The sequence below is a fragment of the Dipteris shenzhenensis genome, chromosome 27 (assembly GCF_047967505.1).
Source record: "Dipteris shenzhenensis isolate YYH24624 ecotype China chromosome 27, Dip_SZ_1.0, whole genome shotgun sequence".
Lineage (NCBI taxonomy): Eukaryota > Viridiplantae > Streptophyta > Polypodiopsida > Gleicheniales > Dipteridaceae > Dipteris > Dipteris shenzhenensis.
This window is the reverse complement of record NC_141622.1, coordinates 16,518,619-16,541,639: the sequence shown is the minus strand read 5'-3', so window position 1 is coordinate 16,541,639 and position 23,021 is coordinate 16,518,619. Positions and strand designations below refer to the sequence as shown.

Sequence of the window (23,021 nt, the reverse complement as noted above, 5' to 3'; positions counted from 1 at the left end):
TGCCCGTAAGTTCGATGAGATCAGGCCAGCTTCTGACAACGAGGTGCCCCTAATTCCAATTGCATCCGAGAGGCAACATTTCTACCGGATTGCAATGCATGTTCCCATCTATCTATTATGGAGTATATATGGTTTTCTTTTGCATGTAATAGCTAATTTGGAGCACAATCTATTTTTAGTAGTGAAAATGGCGACAAAAGCTAGGGTGATAAAAATAGCAATGACAAACCCCCGTTGTTTGAGAGTGCTATTTAAACAAGAGTGCACAACACATGCAAGCACTCCTACATCCTCATGTAAAGTAAGCCCTTTTAGATGTAAAAGAGAAAGCAACTAAATTTTTAAAGGGTTAATTAAACGGCATTTTTTTAAGGATGATCTTCATAAATGGAGATTTAACACGAAACATAGTTTTATTTTAATTAATTACAAGTGGAAATTCAAGGAGTTTGAATCTAGCACTGAAGAGAGCACAAGATGTGCTCGACAACGCTGCCTTCATTATTTTGATTTTTTTGACTTTTGTGGAGTATATCGATAGTTGATGTGGAGGGACGAGGAAGAGTGTGCATGCGCACGAGAGAGAGAGAGAGAGAGAGAGAGAGAGAGAGAGAGAGAGAGAGAGAGAGAGAGGGAGAGAAGGAGAGAGGGAGAGAGGGAGAGAGAGAGAGAGAGAGAGAGAGAGAGAGAGAGAGAGAGAGGGAGGGAGGGAGGGAGGGAGAGAGAGAGAGAGAGAGAGAGAGAGAGAGAGGAGAGAGAGAGAGAGGGGGGGGGAGGGAGAGAGGGAGGGAGGGAGAGGGGGGGAGAGAGAGAGAGAGAGAGAGAGAGAGAGAGAGAGAGAGAGAGAGAGAGAGAGAGAGAGAGAAGAGAGAGAAGAGAGAAGAGAGAGAGAGAGAGAGAGAGAGAGAGAGAGAGAGAGAGCTCATGCACAAGCAAAATGAGAATGAGTGCCTAAAATTAATTGGGAGGACACTTCTTTTCAAAAGTATTAATAGAGCGCTGCTGTGTGAAAGGCAACACCAACAAGATGAGTATGAGCATACCAAATTTACAAAACAAGATCAAAGTATCAATCATGTTTTTTTAAAAATAAAAAGCACTGCCTCCTTAGAGGTCAAGTGCTACAGTGGAGGATCGAAACTCCTTTGTGAGTTTCCTCATGTAATTTAATTAACTTTTGTGTACAAATGGCCATCATCTTCAAAAATTGCATATTAATAGTCCAACGCCCTTTAATAAATTGTTTGCTTTCTTTTTTACATCAAAAGTCCATGTTAAAAGTCCAATGCCCTTTAAAAATTTGTTTTCTTTCTCTTTTTACATACAAAGGCTCTTGCTTTACCACTATACTAGGAGGTAGTGCCTAAGTGCACTTGTGCACTCTTGTTTTTTTACCACTTCCTCGTTAGAGGTATTAGCATTGCTCATTAGAGCTAGTGCTATAGTGAAGGATTGAAACTCTTTTATGAATTTCCACTGGTGATTTTTTAAAAATTAATTGTGTTGTTCAAACTATCATTTATGGATATCATCCTACAAAAATTGCCTTTTAATAGCTCAATGCCCTTTAAAACATCGTTTACTTTCTCTTTTGCAACCAAAAGCACTTGCTTCACCACACTATTAGTAGGTAATGCCGGTAATGCCTACATGCACTTGTGCACTCGTGTTTTTTTTTTCGGTTATACTAAAATTGGAAGTGCCAACTATGCCCCCATACAAGAGAGAGAATCTTGAGCTTCCCTTGGGGGTTGAAATGAGGTTCAGCACATACACACCACACATGTTTTAGCCACTTGGTCTAAACTATTGATCATGGATGCTATGTTATTATCATCACACTTGGTAGGTTGATATTAAAGTGCAAAATTTCTGCATGGACATTGCCTCCTAGTATAGTGGCACCCCCATACATGGGTGACCAAGATAGAATCCTAAGCTTCCCTTAGTGCTTAGACTCAAGGCTGGCACAAACACACCGATACATTTTAGCCGCTTGGTCTAAACTATAGATCATGGATGTTGTGTTATTATCATCACACGTGGTCGGTTGATATCGGTGTAATCTACTAAATAAAAATCTACTAACCAAAGTATACAGGTGCGCACACATGGTGTTTTTGCCATAGACTCCACCAAACTTTGGACCAATGAAAGCAATACTTTTGTTCTCCCTGAACAATGGGAATAGGTACGCACTATTGATTAAGATAATGCCTTCCTATTAAAACAATTTTAACATATATGTTGATACATGCTTAAATGTAAGTGAAAAAAATTAATGGCATTTTTATCTTGAGCACAGGTAGTCTTTGATCCAAACCATTTTGATCCAAGATGGTGGTATGTGGTCCAAGTTGCACCTCAAAGTAATTCGAAGATAGAGATGTGGATCCGGAGATGCTAATGGATCTACTTGATGCCGATAGATCTAGAAAATATGATGAAGATCACAATATGGGAGAAGAAGGTAGAAGATAACGACGAAGAAGTCCAAGGATGTGACATTGGGAAAGGAGAAATGTCTCACGAATCACCCAATTGTGATGTTATGGAAGAGGGTGAAGAGGATCAAGTTTTAGATAGGATAGGTCTTCATGATATAGGTGAGTTGAGGATAGAGCTAGAGATAGACTTATTTGGCATGATGGACTTGGCTAAAGACATAGCCATTGATGTAAATGCTACTAATTGATTCTTTTGCCATGAAGAGTGTTTTTATCCTTGGTTTTTTCCTCATTTTTTCACTCCCATACTTGTAATACATCAAAATTTGTATATTAACTTCATCGTGATATATTAGTATTTTGACCTCAAACTTGAATGAATATGTTCTTAAATTCTTTACCTTTAAATTGACAAAAGTTACATATCAATATAAATTTGGATCTTATTGGAAACTACTCTCTATAATTTTGTCGAGAGTGCTACCATTGGTATGGGTACCCATAATGACACCCATATCCCAATTCATATATTATGTTCCATTATGTTATATCATGAATATATGAGTATTTTGATCTGAGACTTGGTACATACACATGTTCTTAAAATTTTATCTTCAAAAAGATCAAAGTTGCATGTCAAACTGATTTTTGGTCCTACTAAAACATGTTTTGTGATTTTCATCGATGATGCCAATGTTGATATGTGTATCGATATACTCATTGATATATTCATCGATATACGGAGAACATACTGATGAGTATACCGATGGGTATACCAATGAGTATACCGATGAGCATACCAACACACATAATGATGCACATACCAATGATTTTGGTGACGTAAAACACATTCTAAGGCACACAAATAACCTTTGCATGATATTTCTATAGTATTTCTATAGGAAGGGAAGACGACAAATTCTTTTAAAACGTATTGTAAACGTTCTTGTAAAAGTGTATTATTTTAAGCATATTGTAGTCTATCCAAGTAGTTATAGCAAAGTTGTGGCTAGGACATTCTTTCTAGGAAGTTACATTGTTGTATGAATTGCAAGCCTTTCAATTTTACAATTCCACCTGTTGGAAGTTGGCATAAAAATGCTATCAAGAAATAAGCTTCTTTACTTTGTTATTCTAGCCTAGCAAGAATAGAAATCTTTTGGTCTAGTTTTTTATGTAGAGTTATGATCATTATTGTTTCTTGCTTTCTAATTTTCTATAATATTTTCAATAAAAGATATCTCACCTTATCTTTACAATGGTCAATATTTACAAGCCAAATATTAGCAACTTGAAAGTTTAGTGATGCCCTATAGCATTCAAGGCAAAAATGGGAAGTATAAGACTCTTCATGCTATGATTTACAAAAATATGGCCATAGTTTAAGTGTGCATATTAAAATTTCAATTAGTACTAAAGTGGCAGCATAAGGCTTCTAATGATGCTTTATAAAATCATGGCAATAATTGTGTGGGAATTTCTTAGTTACATTTTTCTCTCCCTGATTAAGCTCATCGTCTTTGATGATGGACCTATCTTCACCATCTCACCTTTTCATGGGCTCACATTTCTAGACGTGTGTGCATGCATTTGTACATTAGCCTTATTACATTGTTAAAATTTTCAATCTCTCATGAATGATGGATACCTTTGTAGATTTTTACTACATAGCGTTACCGTAATGTTACAATGTTCTCTTTACAGCTTTTTATAGTTAAATGAGACATTGAGATAGTGTTGAAAATGGCATTGAAATAATATTATAGGGTCAATGTTTGCTTGGGTGTAGCCATTTTTGGTGAGGTTCAGGGCATCTTTTGCATATGCGAATCTTACTTGCCTCATAACTTATGCATTGCTCAATGGAATTTGACAAACTTTGTCTTCAAGTTGTAGTACACATTCCAATCTTGAATGTGAGACAAAAGCCATATGGAATAAAGATTTTTAATGAGACCATTAAATCATTACAAGTGCTATGGTGCATGTGAATCATGCATCTTGAAGAGTATAAGATATATATTTTTTTTCAAAGTTTAACATCAAAATTTTATTCTACACATACATGCAAAGAAGTAATTATTCAAAATCAAACCATGTGAGCTTCTCCTCAACCAAAGGACACACCTTCTTGAGAACCTTAAATGTGGTTTAAGGGGCCTCCAATGTTGTGCTTAAATTATGCATACCCATTGAGGGAAATTTCCATAATATTTTCATGTTTTGTTGAAAGCCAAAACCAATTGAAAAAATGGAATCCAAATTAGTAGGACTAATGCATGGTGGACTTAAAACATTGATAGTTGGTGATATTGGTATTTAGATTCAACCTAGAATGGAAGAATTTGAAAATGCACAAGTTGTGCATGTGCAAAGATCTTTGAATCCAAGACTATTTACAATTTTGTATTGGTTCTTTTCCCATGCAATTCCTTGCTATATGGCTCATAAGCATGTCCTTGCATTAGGACATCTGCAAAAAGCGGACAGGATGCAAGTAGTGGGACGAGTACATCATAGATGTAGTCAAAAAGTCGAGCAGCTTGAAGCGAGCCAATCAAAAAGGCGAGCCGCCAAATGCGAGCCAAGCCCAAGTTGCCTTGGCTAATAGTGAACTATTTAAGTCCTCCATCATCGAGGACCAATGCATCTTCTTGGTGGGTACTGTTTGTTCCTCACATTTTGTGTCTATTAGTGAACAATGTTGTTTATGTTTATCTTGTGTGCTACGTATGGCTATGGCATCAGCTACCTTGGGCTGGTCGAGGCATTTTCAAGTTTCCTGCTTCTCTCTACTCCTTGCAATAGTAACTTCTTAATTTGGAGAATGCTCTTTGCACTAGTAACTTCAAGTTTCCCGCTTCTCTCTACTCCTTGCACTAGTAACTTCTCAGTTGTTGGGAGCATGCTCTTTGCACACTTTTGGACCATGTGTTAACACAGTCCAAAAGCATGCAAAGAGCATGCTTTTGGAGAATAAAATAGTTCACAGTGTATGATTTGGGGATTTGAAGTCCAAAATTTTAGATATGAGGTTTTTAAAAATGCATAATTAGGGGGGTGTAGCATTTTGTGACCCCTAAAAATTAAAATAGGAGTTTTTCTTACTTTATAAGATCTGAGGTTTTTGATTTTTATATTTAGAGATAAAAGTGTGTGTGTGCATGCGCGTGCGCACATGCATGTGTGTGTGTGTGTTGTACGATCCTTTCTACGTCTCTTCTTCTGCTTTGTGTTTCTGCTATAACAGCCCGCCAACGCCTTATTTCGTTGCTTTTCCACCCTTGTGTTCCTTCTATTTCGTCCTTGTAGTTTAGTACAGCTACTTTGCTTTTTTCTGGCCCTAGTTTACATCTTTCTACTCCTACCTTGTTCCTACTCCTTCTGTTTGTTTAGTTTACCTTTCCTCTTCTACATTCTACACTTTGTTTCCTATGGCTACTGAATCTTCTAAATACTATGCTCATTGGGATCGTTCTGTCGATCCCAAGAGAAGGCTTACTGAAGATCTTTTAGAAGATAATTTGGATGCACAATATGTTTTTGACACACTTCATGAAGAATTTCATCAGAGCAAACAAGCATGGACAAACTTGTTCCAGATGTCAAGTATAAATTGAAGCTTCCTTCATTGGTAAGTCCTCTGAAAAAGCTCTCCCAAACTGCTGTTATTTTGTTTTTTCCAGGAAGGATCCCTGTTGCAAATGATGTAGCACAGTGGATCAAAGCTTTATTGGGTGGATGCTTTGTTGAGGGAGCTTATTTTGCATCAAGAGGATTCTATGAGGTGCATCTTGCTGATGTCAGTTACAAGCAAAAGATGTTAGAATTCTCTCCTCTGTTTTATGGTAAACAAATGGTACATGTCTTGCCCTGGTCTCCTAATAAGGACTATTAGAGTTTGATTAGGCATCATTGCCCGGTATGGGTGGAAATGGTTGATTTTTCAGATTAAATGCATGAGGAGTTGCCTGGCTTGGATGCATCTTTGGGGCAGGTTATATGTCCCCCCTCGACCCACTGGAAATTGTAATAGATTCAACATTTTATGGGACACTGACAGGCCTGCACCTCTCTCCATTGCAGTTGAGGTTGAGGATGTTCAGATGGGTGAGAAATACTTTAAAGTGGGGAGTCTTTGCAGGAGCTTGTTTTGCATGCCATAAGTTTGGTCACTTGGCATTAGAATGCCCTACTGTGCTCCATAGGACCCCTCCAAACAGCTATGCCTCAAAATAATGCTCAGCCCATACCTCGCAATGGAGGATAGTTTCCCAACTCCCCGAACCCTACTTTGGATAAGACATCTAAATCGGTAAATGAGCACGTGATGAAGATCAATACTCCTACAAAGGTCAAGCATAAAGGTAAAGAGAAATTGAAAGAGAAAGATGCTTCACAAAATGAAGGGTGGCAGTAACCCAAAAAGGTGATTTTCCTCAGACTGCAACCTCTACAATCCAGACATTGGGATGCCACTTCTCCCACTCCAGGACAGGCTTCTTCTTCTCAAGTTTCTCCTGCCACTAGACTATGGACTGATGTTCTCAAAAAAGATATTCCAATCTTTGATCTACGAGATGCTTCTCCTCCTTATGAGCATTGGTCTCAGCAGGAGGCTGAGGATATGGCAGTTGCTTGATGCTTTGTCACTTGTTTGTACATATGTATACAGTTATGAAATGTCTTTCCTATAATGTTCAAGGCCTCTGCAATGTCAATAAATTGGGGTTTTTTGGGCATTATGTACATACTATGCATCCAGATGTGATTTGTTTACAGGAACAAAATCAGCATGATATGGCTGGACAGCAAGGACATTTTGCAGGATATGACATTTGCTATGGAGGCAATTTGAGTTTTTCTGGAGTGTGCATTCTAGTCAAGCATGACTTGCATCCTTTGATGGCTTTTAATGATCAACATGGCAGATGGATGGTGATACAATGCATGGTTGATGAAGATATTTATGAGATTGCTGCTGTATATGCTCCCCAAAGTTTAGCTTTGCGTGCAAAGATGTGGGACGCTATCAATCATTATCCTTGGAGATCTAATGCCTTTCTATGTGGAGACTTTAATAACTCTCCTCATCCTCGGGATAATACCACTCATAAATCTCATATGATACCCTCTGAATTTTAGCAATGGGAGAATATGCTAAATGCTCTTGATGCAAAGGACTTGTCGCACGTTTCTTAGCCTCAAACATTGGGCTTCACGTATCATCATAATGCATTCTCCAATTATTATGTGAGACTGGATTGCTTGGTATTTATTAAATGCCCGACAGTTTGATGCTTTTACCAGTAATTTATGGATGGACTATTCTCTTCAACTATCAAATCATGCTCCTTTATGGCTGGAGCTATGCTTTGCTCATGTAATAGATGACTTACAGTCGTCAAGTGCTAGAATGCTTCATGTAAATAATGCTTATCTTTCTCACAAGGAATTCTAGGAAGCTATCTTACTTGCCATGTGACCTCTTCGATTGCATGCTTATGAGGACTTGGATCATGCCTGGGAGAGTTTTATCTATCGAGTTCAGCTAGTTATTAAGGATTATGGCTGGTGGCATATGGCTGATCTATGACATAATATACAAAAGGCAAAGCAACAATGTCAAAGCCTCACTCAAATTAGTCATGACAGACCTCTTACTCAGCATGAGTTGGATACTCTTTTGGTAGCCCAACATTTCTTGACTCGAAATGATCAAAGAAAGTTGTGTAAATGGCAAATTCGAGCCAAGGCTAAGCCTTTTTTGGACAAAGGTTGTTTTTCCAAAAAAATTTTCAAAAGCTTGCGTATAGGAAGACAGAGACAATCAATTCAAAGAATTAAAAAACCAGATGATTGCTGGACCCATTCTCAATCTCAATTGGAAGATGCCTATGTACAGCACTTCAAAAGCATTTTCTCCAAGCCTTTGTCTTCTTCAGATCAGTTACAAATGCAATCCAAATTTTTCGATTGTATCAACCCGATTATGAAATTTGATGTTTCTACAAACATTGAAAAGTCATTTTTGGCAATTGAGCTTGATGATGCTTTGGCACATTTGGCAAAAGGGAGATCCCTAGGCTGGGATGGTTTAACTATGGAATTCTTTGTGGCTTTCTGGGCTGAGTTAAAAGATATTATTTTGCAAATGATTAATTTAGCCTGGCAAGAGAATCACCTTCCTCGTTCCAAGAAGCATGGCATGGTGAAATGAGATCCAAAAAAATGCTTGTGTGAATCTTTTTTCGATTGGAAACCGATCACTCTGATGCCTGTCATTTACAAGCTTCTTGCTAAGATAATTGTGCAAAGGGTTAAAGGATTACTGCATGAAGGATTACATCCAAGGCAATATGGATTTTTACCTCGTAGGCAAATCAATGACAATATTTCAAATGCTCTGATTACCATTGAATATGCAAAGTATACTTTGCAAGATGTGGGATTTGGACCCAAATTGATCCAAGTGATCTATTTTCTATATTCAGCTTCTACTTCTCAATGCTTAATTAGCAGACACTTGTCTAGGCCTTGGACTTTGTTCAGATCAGTGTGGCAGGGTTGCCCTCTCAGTGCTCTATTATATGCCATTGCTACACATCCCTTGTTGTTATATATGGATTATCTCACTAGCTTGGGACAGCTACATGGTCTTGAACTCCCTGGAGCACAATCTTTCTTAGCATAGGCATACGTTGATTCTTTTTTCATGCTGCATATTAGCCTTGCTGAACTTAGACTTCTCATGAGGACTCTTTTCGATTATGGATTGGCAGCTGGTCTGAATATTAACTTTGATAAATCTAGACTTTTGCCGTTGAAAGCATGTGATTGGCATTCACTTATTTGGCCTGGACAGATTTTACAGCTAGATCATATTGTCAGACATTTGGGCTATCCTATGGGTTGGAATATCACTATAAAACAACAAATGGTATGGGTGTCTGACAAATTTTATAAGAAATTGGATTATTGGAAATTATCCACATGGCCTCTGCATGTTCGACTCAGGATTGTTCAATCTATTATTATAGCTCATGTTAAATTTTATTTACCACATTTACATTGGAATTCCAAAGACATACATGCTTTCATGTCGCATGCGATGGAGCTTTTTTGGAAGACAAAATCTTGCAAGAAGGGCTTGAGGCTATTAAGGATTCCTTTTGTATGTTCTCCTAAGCTGCATGGGGGTCTCAACATACTTAACATTCATTTTCATATCTTGGCCTTACCATGCTTCCTAACTTTTTTCAGCAAAAACAGCCACGGGCTATCATGCTAGCTGCTATGTGTATGAACATTAGGACACAGGCTTATGGGGATTGGATTAGAGATCATTGGGAGGTGGTCATTGGCAAATTTCAAGGAAAAATTTCTGGATATCCTTACTCATCTTCATTACTTCAAGATTGGAAGCGTGTGCTTTCTAAAGTTAAATGGTCTCCTATTAATTCAGCTCAGCCTAACTCACTTCATCAAGAAAGCATACACTAGAGTTTAGTGTTTGACATCCCTCTTGATTTACAGGAACCGGTTTGGGCATACAATCTTATGAAGCCTGGGATTCATTACATTGTAGATGCAGTGGATGATCAGCAAAATATCTTATCATTTCCGGATGCATGTTGTCGTTTTCCTCTTGGTATGCATCATCGACTTGTATGGAGGAAAATAAGTGATTTATTGCAGCCCTTCCTTCCAATTCCTCCATGTGATGGTTCTCATAGACTTCAAGATTGGCAATTGGTGTCTGATACTCTAGGGTTATGCCTGCTTACTTTGCAGGCTCTTACTTCTATGAGATCTTATAGGTTGATTTTGCCTCCTCCATGGATTGTCCAGCATGGGAATGCCCTTTGGCATCTGCACAAAACTCTTTCCTAGTGGAAGTCAAATCTCAGAGTCTTGTGGAGAAATAAGTTGCCTTTAAAGCAATGAATGTTTCTTTGGAGATGTTTGGTGGGCATTTTTTCAGTAGGGGTCACTTTGGCTAAGTGCAGGATTGCAGCTCCTCATTGTTTAAGATGTTCCAGTTCTTCTGAGGCTGTTCCACATCTTCTATGGTTCTGTCCTCACTCCACTTTTGACCATACTGTAATCCAAAAACTTGGTATGAAAGGCCAAAGGATTGGCAAAAATAATTTTTAATATATAGAGTTTTCAAAGAAACAGTATAATAGTGCCGAATCCGTTAGGTAGTCCACGCTCCAAGGTCAGGGTCTACTTACCCGCACTATCCAAACCAATCAGTTGTTAGAACAATGAAGTTGAATTTGGGTAGACAAGTAATGCCTGTATCCTCAGGCTTGTTATCGCCGCTTTACCAAAGAACATGAACACACCTTTCGAAATTCTAAGATAAAAACAAGATTTAAAGGAATGTAAGAAAATAGGAGGGGTTTACATTCTAAGGAATTTGGAGAAAGTGAAAAAACTTAAGGGGGGTAAACCTCATCCTTGGGTGGTTATTATTAGGGCCAAATAATTTAATTGGAATAAAGCTAGGGCGGTAATCTACTCCTAGGAAAGTTTAGTTAAGGAAAAAATTAAAGTAGAGAGGTTACAAAATGGAAGCATAAAAATTACAAAGAGAATCCACAAGGGATACTCTTCATTAATACTGGGGGGTAATCCTCACCCATGGAAATTCAACAAAATTAAAACCCATGTTTGAAGCATCTAAGAAATAAGGGTGTTACTAAGTGACAGAAACCCATGGCAACTCCATGGCCTAAGGCAACTCTATGCCCTATACAAGGATGAATACCAAGGGTCAATAATCCATGCTATTATCCACATAAGATGAGCTAATAATCAATCATTTGCTTGCGTTTAGGGGGGAAATAGTAAGGTTTAGGGGGGGTTAGGTAGTGTAGTACTTATAGGTTTGAAAGAAATTTTAGCCTATATAAGGTCCGACTACAATTTAGGTAATAAAATATTGGACAATGTAAATATTGGCCTAAATAATTTGCCATCATATTCCACTCCTGCCTCCCCCCGCCACCCAAAATAATGGATTTTTTTTTGGAATTTAGGGGGCCCTATGTTAGTACAAATGACATCACTCTTAACAAAAACTATTACATTTAGTCAAAAACTATTACAACATAGTTTCAAAACTTTTACATTTATTCAAGTGCTATTACAACATATTTCAAAAACTATATCATATCTTCAAAACTATTACAACACACATCAAAAACTACTATTTTATTAAGTATACTAATTGCCAGTACAAATGACATCACACTTCAAAAACTATTACATTTATTCAATACCAGTATGAATGGATAAGTTACAAGGAGGTTCCATTTCTCAAGCATTGATGTTCCTTCGAGTCGCCTTCTCACTATCTTCCCATTTAGTGTAAAGAAAAAATCACTATCATCAAAGGTGATAGCGATGTATTCTTGAACATGCTTCAAGCTCCAACTATCTGTGACCTTAAGATATTGGATATCCCCATTGGTAATATGTACCTCTACCTCTGTGGTGTCCACTACATCACAATCCATAGGTATCCATGTGCCATGATTATTTTTCCAACGTCTGTAAGTGTATCTCATGTAGCAAATACTCCGCGCTACTTGATATCTTATTAGTATACTTTCTCTAGTAAGTATACATAAAAAATGGTCTCCATTCTGCAAACCCTCCCTAACATCCCACATTGGGTATAGAAGACTATCACATACCCACATGGCCTTTGTCTTGTGAATGAAGACTGATTTGAAAAAATAAATAAATGTAATGGAGGGCATGAAGCAACTGACACCCACAGATTTTGAATCAAAAGTAAACTTAATTGATGATTGAATATCTGATCTCATCTTCATTCTAAATGCATCTATAGAGAATGGATCAGGAAGAGGCCGTTCTGGACTATCAAAGTTAGGGAGAGGAATAGGACATAAGCTTCCATATGCACCTTCTCTTCGAGGAACTTGGTAACATGAATTATAGAAAAAACTACTAGACTTTGTCAAGGAGGCAGCACTCCATCCTGAGAACATTAATTCCCCAATATTTGAATGGAAAGCTTGAAATATTCCCGTGAGACTATCCAGAGGCTGGGTTTCAAGTTTGGTAGAGGGAAAGATATTTACATAGAAAGCAAAGAAAGATGTTAATGGGCCAATCAATCTGTCTCTCTCACTCTCTACCTATCTCTCTCTCTCTCACCTCTCTCTCTCTCTCTCTCTCTCTCTCTCTCTCTCTCTCTCTCTCTCTCTCCCACTCACAAATCTCTCCCCTCTACTATCTCCCCCTAACATCCTCAAACCCCCCATCTCTCTCTCTCTCCCTCCCCCCCTCCCCCTCTACTATTACCACAAAACACCCTCTCTCAAAATGCATGCTCACATATAATCATTAGAATACACAATTAATTGAAAATGAAAAAAAGTTAATGTAAAAGAGAGATACAATTTCAAGGAAAGAAAGTTTAACTGGCAGGGTCCAAGTTCATGTCTTGAGCCATGTACACGTGATGAACCTTCAACTTAAGTCCTTTTTTTGTATTACAAAACCCAACAATGCAACCCTTCCAATTCTCCTCTTTCTTTGCTCTATCCTTTCTAGAAACCTTGAATGGACCTATTGCAGATGGTTGCATTGTGACCCAAGACATTAACCTAAACTCTTAAGGGATCCAAATATCAGTGTTGTCCTTCAAAATGCGACCCACACAAGATTGAATTGATAGATTTGGCCTAGGGGAAGGGGAGTGCTTCACCATTGTAAAAAGGATGGGAGCAAGCAAAGATAAAGAGGTTAGGAGGAGGAAGAGGTTGAGAGGAGGCTGAGAGGAGGAAGAGGTTGGGAGGAGGCTGAGAGGAGGTAGAGAGGAGGAAGAGGCTCAAAGAAAGGTGGGGAGTCAATGGGGATACTTTGGGCTGGGAGGAGTTTGGGGTGCTAGGGAAACTTTTGGGAATTTTTAATTTTTTGGAGGGAAAAAAAAGTCATGGATTTGGGGGCCTACCAAGAGAGCCTAGGAGGGTATGTGGACCATCCAAAAGTGAAGGGGGGGAGTAAATGCCTCAAGAGGTGGTGGGGGCAAGAGAGAGGCAAGTGGAAGCCTAGTGGGGACCAAGGAGGACTGTCCACTAATGAGAGGCCAATATGGAATCCTCCATTCTTTTAATGCCTAAGCCTTCCCATTGGCTGGTTTGCTAATCACAAATCTTAAGAGACTAATCTAAGAGGCCCTTTTTGAGTCCAAAATTCCCCTAATGTGCTGCTTCGGCAAACAAAAGTGAACCAATTTTTGCAGAAGTACCTCTCGAGCATGAGGTATTCTTAATTTTGATACATACAGACGTATGGGGTTATGCCTAGACCCACAACATCAATGGTTCACTTTATACTTGACTTTCATCGATGACTACAGTAGAGATTGTTGGGTCTACTTTTAGAAAGAGAAATCTGAAGTGTTTTCTAGATTTCAAGAATTCAAAGCCATGGTAGAAAACCAGACAGGCAGAAAGATCAAAGTCATGAGATTAGATAGAGGAGGTGAATACATGTCTTCAGCATTCATGAACTTTTGCAAAAATCATGGCATTTGAAGACAATTCACTTGTGCAGATACTCCTCAACAAAATGCAAGAGTTGAAAGGAAGAATGGGACTTTAGCAGACAGTGCTAGAACAATGCTTAGTGAAAAGTATCATCTGAATCAGTATTGGGTAGAAGCAATAGCCACTGCAAACTATTTGCTTAATCAGCTTCCTACCAAACCGATACAGGGTATGACTCCTTATGAAGCATTCACTAGACATAAGCCACAGATTGGGCATCTCCGCATATTTGGTTGCATAGAATATGCCCACATACGTGATGATCATCGCCGAAAATTGGATGCGAAGTCATGCAAATGCATCATGGTTGGCTACAGTGAAGAATTCATGGCTTGCGGCTTTGTTGGAGTGGTGCTTCCACTCACGTCATGCATGATTGAAGTACAAGCTTCACGTGCCAAGAAATCAGCAACTATATTTTGAGCTTGAGGGATATGCTAAATTTTTGCCTCTTCAAATTGTTGGCACAGTTCCAATGCTTGTTGATGTCGTGGAACCAAACCTTCGCTTTGCACCTTCCACCTTCCACTAACTTGTTCACACACGTGTTGAGAATCTCCTTGCACCTCAAGTTGCTTGATGCGATGTTCTTGCGCCTTTTGTAGCCCAAAAATGAGTGCCGAGTACTTAGCTTGGTTGCAAGTACTTGCTGGTGCAGACTTACACGATACACCTCACCCCCTGGTGAAGTGAGCTTCACACCCACACTAGCAGCCTTGGTCGAAGGTTTGTTTGTGCCGTCAAATTGGAGGAGCCAAGATGTCATCACACCAAGACTAAAATCTAGACATCCCAAGTTTCTCGGTAGTCCAAGATAGGTAGAAGGAGAGGGTGGGGAGAATTCAATACTTCAGCCAAACATTCAGCACCAAATAAACTTGCAATCCTTTGTTGATAGTTTATCTTTAGACAAAAAAGAATTACAACTTGAAGCTCAAAATGAGGCACAAAGGGTTGATTAGGTACAAAGGGATTCCTTGGTCGAAACATTACTAACCATAGCCGAGCCCTAGAAACCTTTGTAGTGAGATTGAGAATAAACCATTCAAGACGAGCTTATCCACAGGAATTAATAAACAGATGCGCCAAATCTCCCCCCAAGCTTGGGGAGCATCCCACCCTTCGAAGAAGGACACCCTTTTAATAATTACTTTCGAAGCAGCAAGTAGCTCGATCACCGCACAACAATGAGTAGAATTGAAATCAAAGTCCTCCCAGCGTATCACTAGTTCTTCACCTTGAATCATCCACGGTGTATCATCCCACTCATCGTCTCCTCGAGCAATGCACTGTACAATCAGTTGTTGAAGATCGACATGAAGATCAAGAAAGAGATGTCGCCCATTGGTAGCCGTAAGGCACGGAGGACCAGGCACCAAATCCTTAAACTCGTCGAGAAGTGACATAAATATCCACCCTCCTCGTGTGGCGTGCATTCGTGAGAAGTGAACTTGAAAAAGTTCCAAATCTGCAATCTAGTAGGAGATATGAGTAGAGCACATGAAGTGAAGTACTTTTGCTTTTTACAGCATGTGAAAACTCCCCACGGTTAGAGAGTTACAGTTCATGGGATTTCAATATATAAGCAATATCAGTACATTTTCATCACTTCTTATCTGTTGGCCTTATGATAAGTCTCCCTTTTGTGAAGGGGGAGGTCTTGGGTTCAAATCCCACTCTTTAATAAAAAGAGAGGAGAGTAGAGGAGAAGGAGAAGAGAAAGAGAAAGAGAAAGAGAAGAGAGGGGGGGTGCCAGATCTGTTACAGTTTTGCACAAGCCCAGAAAAACCATCCCCGACCAGGAGATGCGGGAGCCCAGAAAACCGTCGCGATCTATCTGCGATGCACGCTGGTGTACAAGTAGACATGCGAATGCACGCGTAGGAACTCAGAGGGAGCATGGATGTTACAGTTCTACAGATGCGACCGGTACGAGTAGAAGATTCGCCGGCCAGAATACACGTAGGAACCGTGAGCAGAAAGTAGGTAGACTAGAAGCACACAAGCAAGGAGGTTTTGTAGCCGTAGAGATAGGGAAGGCACATAGTTTGGAGGTGCAAAAGTAGAGAACTGTGCAGGAAAGAGGCCGCAGAGCCACACCCAGTCGTAGGAGTAATAGATTTTACACCACTAGTCGTGGAGATTTCGATCCCAGCAACCACACCATTTCTATTAGTTGGAAAAAAAATCAAGACAAGAGGCTAGAGGATAGGTATGGCAATGCTGGAGGGCCATAGAGGAATAGGGAATGTGAGGGGAGGAGCGTTAACATGGGTGGGGAAATGGGATTAAGAGGGGAGGGAAAGAAGAGGGAGACTATGGCACAAGGGGAGGGGAGAGGGGAAAGAGGAGTATGTACATGGGTGGACGAGGAATGTAAAGATGGAGACATCAAGGCAAGAGGGCCATGCTTTATTTGAAAGGAAGGGAAGGGGGAAATCAAAGTACTAGCTAGGTGGCTTTACAAGAATGAGCGTGTCCCATCAAGGAATAGCCCCCTCCTTTTATAGCCAAGAGAGAGGGTCTCTCCCAATAAATGCATCCTCCCACATGCATGGTGTGTGTGGAAGAGTCTCCCATGTGGGCTAGGCGGTTACGCACTCTCAATTGTGTGCGATAATGCTTGGCCACATTTTTCCACATATATCAACTCCCAGATACTCCCTTGGCCTCTTCCCAATTTTATAATATGTTCAAACATCTAGGAGGACAATTGGCACAAGAAATCTTGCCACCTCATCCTACTTTCCCATTATTTAACTTGCATTCTTGGACTTTCTACACCCCCCCCCACATGGGCCTATCCTATATGGAGGGAATATCCCAATATAATATCCATCTCCACCTATTTTATATTACTTCTCCGATGAAATTTGGGCCATATCTCACTAAATGCAGGCATGGGACCGCCTAGGTGGAGTGGTGGCACATGGAGGAGCCATGCCACCTTAACATTCTATAATATTACTACCATGGATTATGTACAACACACCTTATGGGTCCTCTTACATGGAAGGGTGGCACATGGTCATGCCCTACCACCTCAACCCTGGGCCCTATGCACTCCATATTTTATTATACTATTACCACACATTCAAACACACACATATTTATGCCTTTTTCCTTAGACAAATTTATCCATAACAATAGTCGCAAAGATTAAGACAAGAGCATGCAAGGGGTGGGAAAGTGGGAGGAGAAATAGTCATTTGAGGGTATCCGTTTGTGAGGGATTTTTTTTTTTTTTTTTTGGACAAATTTCAATATGCCTCTCTTTTCCCTTCCCCCCTCTCTTTTGAGTCCCCTCTCCTGCATAGTAATGATCCCATCCAATGGATAAGAGAAGATATTGATGTATTTGCTATATAAGGTTGATGTAGTGCTATACTAGTTTGTGAATATTTATTTTATGCATCCAATGGGTTTAAATTATTTATTCTACACATAGGTTTCATCTAGTGTCTTATTTTTTATGATGCTTGACAACCAATATTTACATTTATTTTAACACCATAAACAAGTGCATGTGCCCAACAAATTCTCTCCAAATGCTTCAACTAGTCGAAAGCTTTCTAATGCTCACCAATGGAAGGGAAATGTGGGACTATTCAATAAGTACTTACCTTCATGTCATCAATTCATACACCAAGATTTCCCTTGCATAGAACCACCAAAATGTGGGATCATGGATAAGTTCATGCATCCCTTCTTTGCATGCAACCACCATAGTGGGTCCATTTGATAAGTTCTTGCAACTCAATCTTGTTGCCACCAATTCAAACACCCATATTTCGCTTCCATACACCCATCAAAAGGATCATTTGATAAGTTCATGTATCCTTTCCATGCATATATCCATCATAGTGGGACCAATTGTTGATAAGTTCATGCAGGACTTACCTTCATGTCATCCTCGATCCATACACCCAGATTTCCCTTGCATAGAACCACCAAAATATGGGGTCATTTGATAAGTTTATGTATCCACAGTCCATGCATGCATCCACCATAGTGGGATCATTTGAGAAGCTCATGCATCCCTTTGTTGCATGCATCTGCTTGTGCTTGCTACTCTAGCATCTCGTGCGCAGGGTTGCTTCTGCTTCTTCCCCTTGTTCCATAAACGTCTAGACTAGGGATTCGCTGGTGGCGAGGTCATCTTTGACTTTCATCAAAGTGAGCTTGAGCTCTTCCACCTTAGCCTGATACTGTTTGGCTCGATGTACTGCGGCCTGACCCGTTGCTTGAGCTGCGATCATTGTCAAGTGTCTTTCTTCGAGTGTCTTTCTTACGCCAAGAGCTGGTGGGTTTGGACAATATTGGAGGAGAGTTGTGAGGCTTGCTCTTGCCTCCTTTGTAAGATCATGCAGGCGACTTGCGATGGCAGCTGTGCCATGGCTTCAAAGAGGTTAATTTCCATGATGTCAGCACGTGACAATAGCCTCCCGTTGCCCTGTATTGGGGCGTGCTAAAAAATTGTATGGCCTCTTCTAGGCCTGCTTGTGGCATGAAAGAGGTTCTTGTGGCAAAGGATGCGGTCTCCTGAGGGGTGGTGGAGACTGAGATGAAGGGTGCAGCGGGGGTTGTCGGCTCCTGTATGGAGGTCGATTTCGATGGTGTCATCGCCTTGGAGGTCTTCAATGAGAATAGGTCGTCCTTGCACCTATTTTCCCTTATCCCCACTGCATGTGTAGTTGTCATTGCACAAATTTGTGCAACTAGCTTTCCTCATATTGGTTGAGTGGCTGACTTGGTTTCGGTTGCACTTGGGTGACCGGAGTGGCACTTGGCATTGTCCTCGCTCTCTTGGGCCTGGTTTCTATCTCTTCTTGCTCAGTCTACATGGGACCGATGGCAGATTTCTTGCCAAGTCCGAATCCGATGGGCGGATGCTAACTTTTGAGGTAGTAGAGGACCGGCATGTACAACATGGGGTTGTCGATGACATCCCCATGGGTGTTGAGGTCCTCTCTCATCTGGCTACAATAGTAGTCAGCCCAGTTCATTTGCTTCATGTTCACCATTCGTAGCAAGATATTGGGCACCGTGGAGATTGATGATGATCCATGTGCTTCACTTGAGTGAGCCATTGCAAGGCTCTTGCTAGGTGCGCTACCTCGGGCTTATAGATGGTGTTGAATTGGATGCGGCCTTTATACTTGTGGCGATCGTAGGGATAGACCTTCTTCAGGGAGTGGGGGCTCTTCTATTGCTTATAATATTTTTTTGCCACCACTGGGAATACTGCCCGCACCATGACTTGATTGATTTGGTAGTGGTGGGGGTTACTTGCTGCATCTCTCAAGACATCGATTTTGGTGTTGTTGTTGTATGTCTTGAGGAATTCCGCCAGTAGCTAGAAAGGTATTACCATGCTCCCTTGTTTTTCCTTTGGAAAATGGGACTTGGGTTTTTCCCAAATTCCCTAATATGGTGATTTAATTATTATTATTTAATTTTAAGCATCTCCTTGAACCGAGCCAAGTGTGTCTTTTGTGTAAGGATTTATATATTTCTTGATCATGTGATTTACATTGAAGGTATCTAGACTGAGCCAAGCAAGGCCTGAGAAATCAAGGTCAAACCCTAAGAATAGTTTAACACAACTCAGATTATTTTTGGGGTTCATAAGTGGAGTTATTAGTAGCATCTCTCACTCTAAAGAAATGAAAACTTGTGACTCCAATTTTGAGTTTGTCGAGGTGATCTTCCATGTGCATGTTGATGCATTATGGTATGCCATTGGTATCATTCTAGCATAGTCAGAGGAAGACTATCCCAATCTATTATGTTAGTTACATTACGACACCACACGGATGTAATTATAGCACTAGCAAGTGCGAAGCTCTCAAGATGGTTTAAAGTGTTTAAAATTTCTAACACTATTTGCTTGGTAACACTTTCATATTTTATGTTGATTACCAAGATTTACTGTATCTAACCTACAAAATAGTCACGTCTATGGATGACTGGAATGATGGAAATTATTGGTGCAAGAATTTAATTTATCTTGATTACCAAGCTTTACTGAATCTAACCTACAAAAAAGTCAGGTGTGGAGGACCCACTAGGGAATATCTCTCCCAATGTCCATTGATCGTTTGTTTGTACAAAACCAGCACATAACAAATTGAAGCATCCAGTTTGGTCATAATTATCATTCTACACATCAAACATATTGTGAGATTTAACGCATGGATTCGATAACATATTAAACTCTTTTCTTCAACTTAAGAATTGTAATTTTCTATACTAATCAAACTCATAGAAAATGTGAGATTATTGTGATGCTATATTGACTACATGAAAGCCAGTATGAAAATGCTCCACTAAAATCAAGTGCATAAGACACCACAAGTATGCTAATTTGAAGAACCCTTAAAAGTAAAATGGCCACCTTGTGTTAAGACAACATATGTCATCTAAAATATTGCATATGTGTGAGCATGTTTTAACCTAATCTTCATTTATACACCTTTTCTTTACATGCATAGTAGATAGAGATTATTATCATTTCAAAATATCTTAAAATTAGGATGCAATGAAGTAAATAAACTAAGTAATAAGTTATTTAAAAATGAGTAGTTAGTATTGTGATGTTTATTATAAATTTTTGGCAATGAATGAAAGCACAATCATAAGAGTTTTGTTTATTATACCGTCCAGTACACAAATAGATAAGGCTCACTATCTTCAAAAATGGAGCGAGAGGCCTGCAACAAAAAGGATCATCAAAGCATGCTTTATAAATTATGTATGCAATTAAGTACATAAGTTGGTAGTTATATAGGGGAAGTATCTCACCAATCAACTTTGGTGAAATGATGAAAATCTTTATATGAAAAACCATACCATCATTATTTGAGCTACATTTTAGTTATTTAAAACACCAAACAAGATATGATGAAGGTTAAAGAGAGTGATTGGAAGGAAGCAATCAAAATGCTTAATGTGCATAGGTTTAGAATTTTGTCCATCTCCCTTGCATGCGAGTTTCTAGAATATTACAATAGCTAATCATTGTCTTTACTACTAGCAAATTAACATTGCATCTAAGGAAATATCCCTAAATACTCGAAAATGTCCCTACATACTCCTAGGGACATTAATTATTGTCCACCCCCTTGATTGCCCCCATTTTTGGAGCATTAAAAAGATGCCTAAAGGATGAATCTTAGACTCCCTTAGAATTTTGATATAATGGACATTTTGAACCCTAATAAACAAAAGGTAAATGTGGAGTGGAATTAAAATATTCGTGATGCAACGATATTTACTTTATGAAAGAGCAACAATCTAAAGATTAAAGTCCATAAAAATTTCATATGCTTAAGTAAACAAGAGGGCACAGTCCATGCGCGATAGCATTACCCCTTCGTCTACCCATGTATTCCAAAGTCGATGAGTAGAACTGCTTGTATAGTGCCTCTTCTTTCGATTTCAAAGGGAAACAAAAATAGGAAGTTCCTAGTTACTAGTAGCTAGAGCTATGCCTCTAAGGGGGCAGTGCTAACAATAGAATGCATAGGTGGGTGTGCAAATTGAGGAGGGGTGATGTGTTTAGAGCTTCTTTCTTTAAAACGATGAGCCTCCTAGAATTAAAAGGAACGGACGGTCACATTTTAGAGCTGACCTATTCTTAAAATTTTGAAATGTGAGACATGAATCGATCAAATTAAGGCTTACATTGGTTTGATCGAGGACTTACAATCCATCCAGCCTCCAATATGGAATAATGGTCTTCGCTTGTAGGATTGACGATGACCCAAATCTGGGACAAGCTGAACTCATCATCTTCGGTGAAAGGAGCGTTGATGCTCAGAGTAGCTCCGAATCCGCTGTAATAATTTGAGGTATAGCTGGCCGAATAGATCGCATACTGAAACGCGACCATATATAGAGAAGGTCGCTGAGGATTGTGAATCTATTGCGTGCATAATTTGTGAACTGGCTGCGGTATCAGTAGATAAAACCTAGAGACAGAAACCTAACTGCAGATTGGACGAACATGAGGAAACTGACCGCATGGTTTAAGGTGGTTGGTGTCTTCCTGTGAGTGCGAGCACGCTTGAACTGTGCATGATGCTATCGTATCGGTCGGGCAACCTTCAGGAACTTCAGCTTGGAAGTTGGGCTTCACACGCCCCGGGAGCTTTCTCCAGCCCGATCCAGCTCTCGGGAATCCATCAGGACTCTGCATTAGCCCAAATAGCCGGACTTTGTTTACTTCAGAACTCCAATCTCCAAATAACAATCGCAGTCGCAGCCGAGCTTCACTACGACTTGGAAGGTCCATTTCTACATGTTTCAGTATTATACACAAAGCAATGGCGCGCAATTAATTATATCTTCTCAGAGAAAAACATGAGTCATGAGGCGTGCGCCTAAATCAGCTAATGTTCATTCTAGCTACCTTCACAGCAACAGTTTCGGAAGAAGAAATAGACTGATCTTTGAGGTACACGCAGTGAACGACCGATCCATCAGACAACTGCACAATTCATTCAATGAGCAGATGCTGCAACATACAGAGACAATATAAGAAATAGATGGAGGATACGAAGTACATTATGCGTCTCCAAGTAATAACGTCGTAGGCTGACTTATTTATCACGTTCTTATGAGTTTGAGACTCGTCAGCCGCTGGGGTGGCATCGGTGGCTGCCTGCAGAAGCAAAAATCCACAGCCCAACAAGACCGCAACGCAAGTCATGATCTTATGCATGATATCGAGTGAAAGCTCTACCAGCAGGGAGATAATGCACACTTGCGCCACCTGCTCCAAGCTCTCCCTCTCCTTGCGCCACTTGCTCCAAGCTCTAGTGGTTCTCTTCATACTTGCACCGCAGGCTTTTGGAGCTAATCCAACTGCCGGTTGCCGATTCTTGGGATCTCAGTCCTCCCATTCTTTTTCTGTTTGTAAAATACAATAAACATGCCGGCTTTCATTTTTATGAAAGAAAAAGGAAACAGATAAAAGATT

The 23,021-nt window shown here is 39.8% G+C and overlaps 1 protein-coding gene across 1 annotated transcript; it reads right to left on the bottom strand.

Moving 5' to 3' along the window:
• Positions 1 to 20,691: 20,691 nt before the first annotated feature.
• Positions 20,692 to 22,874, bottom strand: LOC147883942 (uncharacterized). The gene is made up of 6 exons (XM_087398928.1): positions 22,806 to 22,874; positions 22,629 to 22,703; positions 22,452 to 22,529; positions 22,047 to 22,232; positions 21,747 to 21,917; positions 20,692 to 20,751 (listed from the first exon to the last, which is right to left on the bottom strand). Exons 1-6 carry the CDS (start codon positions 22,872 to 22,874, stop codon positions 20,692 to 20,694), a joined length of 639 nt encoding a protein of 212 aa, XP_087255054.1.
• Between the last annotated feature and the right edge of the window lie 147 nt (positions 22,875 to 23,021).

Coding starts and splice junctions, on each gene's coding strand:
- LOC147883942 (XM_087398928.1), bottom strand. CDS start 22,874: ATGAAGAGAACCACTAGAGCTTGGAGCAAGTGGCGCAAGGAGAGGGAG. Junction 22,704..22,805: donor GCTTGGAGCAGGTGGCGCAA/GTGTGCATTATC, acceptor TTGCTTCTGCAG/GCAGCCACCGATGCCACCCC. Junction 22,530..22,628: donor TAAATAAGTCAGCCTACGAC/GTTATTACTTGG, acceptor TGAATTGTGCAG/TTGTCTGATGGATCGGTCGT.